This window comes from Penaeus vannamei, chromosome 7 (assembly GCF_042767895.1).
Source record: "Penaeus vannamei isolate JL-2024 chromosome 7, ASM4276789v1, whole genome shotgun sequence".
Classification (NCBI taxonomy): Eukaryota; Metazoa; Arthropoda; class Malacostraca; order Decapoda; family Penaeidae; genus Penaeus; species Penaeus vannamei.
The window spans coordinates 2,361,169-2,368,668 of NC_091555.1; the positions used below are offsets into that span (position 1 = coordinate 2,361,169).

At 34.6% G+C, this 7,500-nt stretch overlaps 1 protein-coding gene across 5 annotated transcripts in view; it reads left to right on the plus strand.

Annotated features, from left to right (window-relative positions):
• The window catches only part of LOC113816026 (coiled-coil domain-containing protein 28B), a 25,086-nt gene extending 20,458 nt beyond the window's left edge, over positions 1-4,628 (plus strand). For 4 of the 5 annotated variants that reach the window (XM_027368053.2, XM_027368047.2, XM_027368049.2 and 1 more), the window contains 3 exons: positions 1,483-1,938; positions 2,165-2,253; positions 2,397-4,628. In XM_027368053.2, coding sequence (XP_027223854.2) covers positions 1,483-1,938; positions 2,165-2,253; positions 2,397-2,873 — 1,022 coding nt within the window. In that variant the 3' untranslated portion in view covers positions 2,874-4,628. The remainder of the gene's footprint in view (positions 1-1,482; positions 1,939-2,164; positions 2,254-2,396) is intronic. The other variant, XM_070123425.1, reaches the window with a different exon arrangement.
• The last annotated feature ends 2,872 nt before the right edge of the window (positions 4,629-7,500 follow it).

Here is a 7,500-nt window from a genome sequence, read left to right on the forward strand (position 1 = left end):
AGTACATTGACGCCTATGTACATTGACTTGAAAAGATATAGGCAAATACAAAAACACATGTACCCACATCCATCCCCATCCCCATACCTATATTTTTACCCATACCCATACCCACAACCATACCCATACCCATAACCATACCTATACCTATACCTATACCTATACCTATACCTATACCTATACCTATACCTATACCTATACCTATACCTATACCTATATCTATACCTATACCCATACCTATACCCATACCTATGCCCATACCCATATGCACATATCGAATTCCACACCTACATTCATACCTACATCTACACCTACATCTACATCTTACACCTCTACCCACACCTCTATCCGCATCCATGTTCACATACACACATGCACACGCACGCGCATATGCACATGCACACGCTTGCGCATATGCACATGCACATGCTTGCGCATATGCACATGCACACGCTTGCGCATATGCACATGCACACGCTTGCGCATATGCACATGCACACGCTTGCGCATATGCACATGCACACGCTTGCGCATATGCACATGCACACGCTTGCGCATATGCACATGCACACGCACGCGAATATGCATATGCACACGCATGCGCATATGCATATGTACACGCATGCGCATATGTGCATGCACACATGCATATGCACATGCAAACACTCATGCTCATGCGCACACACATGACATGTGACACACACTCAGTATTTCTTTTTATTAATTCAGTATGTGGTAGGTTTCAGAAAAGCTCTAGTAGAGAAATACTTTTGTCATCAATTTATTGTGGAATTATTTAATGTAGCTTGGTTGAAAAAGGGAAAAAATTATATCAACTTACAGCAAACTATTTCATAGTTTGAAACTTCTTTTTCTTTCTTTTACAAATTTGTTTGTTTTTATTGCATATAACTGAAGGAGATATTTAACTGAACTGTGAATGTTTGGTTTTATCCATTTTCTTTAGAAGGGTTTTATGTGTTATGCTGTAACTGCTGTATTACCTTTTATACACAGACAAACAAAAATTTACAGAGCACTGCAAAGGTGTATATATACATATCAGTTATTAATGTTTAATGAGAAAGAGTTTTGTAATAGTGAATTTATTTGTGTTAAAGTTGAATGTCATTAGTTTCTGTTTTTTTTTTTCGTATGAATTTTCTTATCTAATAAGTAACGGTTTTCCTTTATATTATATTTTTGATTTATGGCAAAGGAATATTTTTAGCTTCCTGTCATTTATTATTATTATTTTTTTAGACTGCTTATTTTTCACATATGTCTGAAAAAGTATTTTGAAAATACACATCAGAGTGAATGATTTTTTGCCTTACTCTTATTATGCCTAATTTTTGTTATTGTTGTTGTTGTTGTTGTTGTTTAGTTGTCTGCTTACTGACACTTTGTTTCCCCGCACTGGCCTGCATGGCTTGTCCTGCGCCCGTCCCTGCACCGTTGCCTGCTCCCTCAAATGCGTAGATCCCATGCGCCAGATGGACCTCAGGAGTCGGGACCTGGAGGATAGCCCACAGCCCTCTCCAGGTTCTCATCTAGCCCAGGGCGCAAAGAGTAGAAAGGGAGACTTTGGTGGCGAGTCCAGTCTTCTAAAGCCCATCCCTAGTTATACCGCAGCCAGCCGAGAGAGCTCAAGCCTCACCCCATCAGGCAAAGGTGGGGGGATCAGCAGCACCCCAAGTAGTGCTGGGGCCACACTCAACACCTCACTAGGTAAGGCAAGCACAAGCTCCAGAGTGTGGCTGGGTAAACCCATAGTCCGGTCAGGGCTCAGGGCAAGAGCAGGCTTAGAGCCCCGGCAAATGGAAAGGCCTACACAGCATCACAACTTCCTCGCAGATGTGGCTGATGTGCGGCAGATCGAGCAAGGACTACTGCAGCTTATGGAAGATTTCCAAGCAGGAAATCTAAGAGCATTTGGTAAGAATTCCAGTTTGTTATGAAATGGTTAACAGAAAGAAGAAAATGGGATATTTAAATATTAGATATTATTTTGTTTGTGGGGTCATTTACAGTTGATATTGCATGTATTTTGTATTTTAATGATAAGTATTTGTTGCAATCTGTTTTTTTTTTCTTCTTTCTTTTTTTGAGAGAAAATTCAAATAAATGATAATAAAGTTTTCTACTCCTGGTTGATTTCTAGGCAAAGATTCCCGCCTGCGCCAGATGGAAGCCATTAGAGAGCAGCAAGAGCGATTGGCACGACTACATTTTGAAGTTGGTGCTGAACAGGTATGAATTCTTGATATTTAGGGGGAATTTTTTGGTTTCCCTTCAACAAATAAATGAGGAATTGCTGTTTTAAAAGAAATAAAGAGAGAAACAAAAGATGACAAAAAATGAAAGTTTTTTTTTTTTTTCTTTTGTCTTTAAAGGATCTCTACCCACCATTATCTGAGGAAGGGCTCAGAACATCGCATGACAATATGCGTACGTTGATGGAGAAGCTCGCCCAGCTGTCAGAGTCCATTGAGAGACTTCACACCAACACAAGTAGTGATAGAAAAACCAGTAGCAGCGAGCGCAAAGCAGGGGTCCACCAAATGGGTGGAGGCCAGATGAATAGCCGTACTAATGAGCATGCAAACCACACCAACTTTCATTCTGGAGGAACAGCAGCTCATCAGACATATGAGAATCAGCATAGACCCAACAATCCCACAGGTACTCCCAGCCGTAACTCTGGTGGGAATCCCATGCCACACAGCTTTAGCACGAATGTCACCAACTCTTCAATCCACCAATCAAGTCCGGGAAATCCGCGACCCTTGTCAGGGCAACATCGCAGTAGAAACACACCTGTACATCACACAGGGCTTGTTAAAAATGGAACGGTGCTAGAGTCATCATGATGGCAGTGTTCTGTACATATTGAATTTATGTATAGCTCCTACATGGTATTTTTGGTACAATAAAGTAATTTTGATAATGTGTTCATTCACCTCACTCTCAAATTTGTGTTTTGTGGGATTTCCCTAATGCAACTGTAGCCAAAGTGCCCTGTATTTAGTGAGGCATCTACGCAAGTTTAGTGTATGTAACTCAACTTGTAATCTGATGTTGCATTCTTTATTTACTGACCTTTGTCATGAGATGTAAATGTTTTGTGTGTTTGTTTTGTGTATCTGTCCTTTCTCTTAATACAATTTTTATTTAATATAATTACATATACAGATTAGCCTAGAGGATTTATGTAAATAATGATCAAAAATTAAAGTTCAGAATGAACTTAAACAGATTCATGTTATTTATTATTATTATTTCTTCTTTCATCAGTATCCAAAATGTCTTTTATTTGAACTGTAGCCAAAATATTTTGTATGAAGGCTGAGTTGAAATCGCCTAGAAAAGCAGCTATATATAATGTAATGATTCCCCCAGTAGAAATTTACCATGTTTTAAGTGGTAAAATTTAGGTGAAGAAATATGAAAAAATCAGTAAATTACAAGCATATATATATTTTACTAACATGTTCATTAACGTTGTCAAACTTAACCCTTTGTGTGGACGAAATTACATAGAATTCATATAAGTGGGTTATAGCCGGTAGTGTAAATTGCATAAATACAATTTCTTGAGATTTTCTTAAGGATGGGCAAATCCTGAAGTTCATACTTTTTATTTAGAAAGTTGCTTTTCCTTTTTCACATTCTGTTCATATTTGTCATATGTATCTTGCCTGAAGGCAAAAGATTATTTCTTGACAAATGAAGATGAAGTAGGTAGAAGGTTGGGAATCTTTATAATTGGATCTTTATAATTTTTTTAGGGGTAGTTATACCCTATTATTGTGATATGACAATATATATTATCATTGTAGATATAACGTTTTATCTTGTTGAGAATGTGGTTATGATGGCTAATGTCATTTTCATTATGTAATTATTACTTATTTTTGTATAATAATATAGGAGTCAGTGGAATATTTTCACATGTGGATACACTGCCTTATTTCTTAGAGTGAAGAATATTGAGTGAATAAGTTTGTTTCAGCAGATTCTTGTTTTTATCTAATTACCCTTGTCTCACTATAATATTCTATAATTGTTTTTGTGATTGTGGTTTTGTGTTTTAGCAGATACTTGTATTTATTTAATTATCCCTGTCTCACTCTATGATATTCTGTAATTGTTTTTGTGATTGTTGTTTTGTTTGTGTTATGCTTGTACTTCCTTTTATTCTCGTCACATCAAAAAAGTGATAGCACGTGTGATGCTTGGGTCCCGTTTCTTAAAACTCGCCAAGCCTGCCCAGCGGTAGTGGGCCTCCTTCTATATATATTTCTCTAATTATGTTCAGAGGTCCAGCTTTATCTTTTACTCTTAGGGACTTGAATTACAAAAATGTATAGTATTATTTTCTACCTTGAAGTAGCAGACTCAGGTTTTATTCAATGTACCAATTTTATGCTTTTGTTCATCAAGCTTTCAACACTTTTGTACTTTATTTTTCTTATTAGGCAATTGTGTCTTAATAAGTCTCTTTAATTTTGTGATGTGATAAATTTCCTTTTTGTAATGTGTTTTGTTATTTTGCCCTTGATGAGAACTAATAAATCTCAAATGTAAAAATGAAAATGAATAAAATGAAAGAAGCACACACAAAAGAATTTTACTAGTAAGAACCAGAGGATAAAATTTTTAACACTGTAAAATAACAAAAACTCAACCCTAAAAGGAAGTGCATCTGCAAATAGACACACTTGGGTATGGATGGAGGGCAACTGCACCAGTATTCCGACAGGTCCCACAGAACGTCAGAAAATAATTACGAGGTTTTCAATTCTCAAGTTGTAGAATCTGATCTTTGGTTCCAGATTTTGTGTGTGTGTGTGTGTGTGTGTGTGTGTGTGTGTGTGTGTGTGTGTGTGTGTGTGTGTGTGTGTGTGTGTGTGTGTGTGTGTGTGTGTGTGTGTGTGTGTGTGCGTGTGTGTGTGCGTGTGTGTGTGTGTGCGCATGTGCATGTGAATGCGCGTGCAGACTGAATTAAGCATTGATAAAAGTAATGGCCTAGGATGCTGTTGTGCCTCATCTGTGTCGGGGTGTAAGGGGTAAGCCCCTTTTACATTATCCCAAATTTTGTTTTATATTCATATGAAGGATAAACTTATTGTGTTTTAATTACTGTATATTCCAGCTAGCAGTATATATGTATACAAGTATCTGTATATATTTATACATGTATATATGTATGTGTGTATATACATATATGTGTATATACGTATATGTATATATATGCTCATGTACAGTACATATGTATTTATATACATATATATATATATGTATATATATATATATATATATATATATATATATATATATATATATATATATATATATATATATATATATATATATATATATATATATATATATATATATATATATATATATATATATATATATATATATATATATATATATATATATCTGTGCATGTGTACATACATACTTATGTCCTTTTGCATATATATATATACATAAATACATATGTACTGTACATGAGCATATATATACATATACATATATACATGTATATGTATATGCATGTATACATATATACATGTATACATATATACACATACTTGTATACATATATACAGCTAGCTGGAATATACAGTAATTTGACTGTACTTATTTGTACAATTTCATGTTTTAACCATACAACTTGTTTATTCTTGATCATTAATATAATTACATGCATGTGGTATTGCACATTCAGTAAAATATTGATGCAGAATGTACAATTGCAGATTTTGTAATAATGAGTAGCTGACACATGTAGTGACTTGAGGGTGATAACAGATCATTATAATATCTTTGCATATTTATACTTCACTAATATTTATGTTCTAGTCAACCATAGAGATGCAAACAGGTTAATTTTTCAGAATTTCATGTCCTTGCTGAAAATTTGAATGGGATTTATTTATTTGCTTTAAATTTGTTTTAAAAAATGACTCCAGTTGTCATTATATTTCAGTTTCATTATTTCATTGGCTAAATGGTCCACAAAATTAACTATAATATTAAGAATAGGCCTTAATTTCTGTCTTGTGCTGTGATAGCAGTCCAGGGCACAGTTTAATTGCATAGTTTGTAAAATGGTTATCTCTTACTCATTACTCAGGATTTGTTATATAATTATTGTTTTTTAATCTGATGCTTTTGTTGCAAATAGAAATTAGAGCTCACTGTGTTTTTCTTTTAATCCTTTTACTTTAGAATTGTTTGTCATACCTGATGGGTGCCATATGCATACATATATACATATTTTGACCATTAAAATCATCTCAGTATGTTGGGAGAGGCTAACATTCTTGCTAGTCATTCAAAAGTCTGAAATGGCATAACCTGTTAGGCCATCAAAGTAATTTGGTCTTGTTGATCAGCAGAAAGGGTAGATATTTAACTTACACATATAGTTTTCTTAAAAAAAACAACTTATTACTGTATGTAGCTGCTCATTCGTCAGATATATCCAGAAATACTTGTAATGGCTTATTAACCCACTCAATAATGAAAAGCTGTTTTGAGGTGCAAGCATACATCACATGAAAGTAGTATGCTACAGTGAAACTCAGGTTCATTACTTGGTGTATGCTCAGTACCCCAAAAAATTAATTGTAGAGTATGGACCATTAACCTGTTACAGAGGATTTCTTGATGGCAACAATCCTGTTTTGATACTACACCAGTAATGAAGTTCTGATGTGTGGCATCAAAAGATATATCATAACACCGGCACTAATGGCTTGCTCTATATCTATCTATGACCAATTATTATCTTTATTATTATTTCAACATATATTATATAATAATTTTTTGAAGTTATATGACATTAAGTATACCCGTGTCATGGTGTCACCAGTAGACACTGGTAGTAAAGGTGATGTTTATGTGAATGATAAAGGTGAGGAGAACGGGGAAATAAATACTATTAATTCAAGTTGTAGGAATACTATTAATATAAGTGGTTCTTATTCACCATCCCCATCACATGCTTCTATGGATATATATTTTTTAAGCTAATGTTCAATAGTTACCTGGGTAATCAGACATTCATACAATAAGGAAATATATATATACAGAGTTATCTTACTTTTTTATAGTAACATTATGTAGGGTTTATTGGTCTGCAAGAAAATAAAAAAAATTGTAGAGTGAATTGTCTGGTTGCAAAAATAGAATATACACAACAACTCAAAAGCAGGAACTGGAGTAATCAGGTTGGCATGTTGAGGGAATGCAATGGTTACATTTGGGGAAGCGCTCTGTAAAGGAATTAAACTCTGCCCTGTTTGCTGTATTGAAGTGAAAACCAGTCTTTCAGTGTGCCAGAAAAAATAACATATGACAGTAGTAAGAAGTATGTATTTTTTTTTTTTTTTACACCCTTAAGAGGGTAGGGCAATGAGGGAATTGCAATGAATCTGTGACTGGGGAAGGAATAGGAACAATGTTCAAGGAAAATAGAGA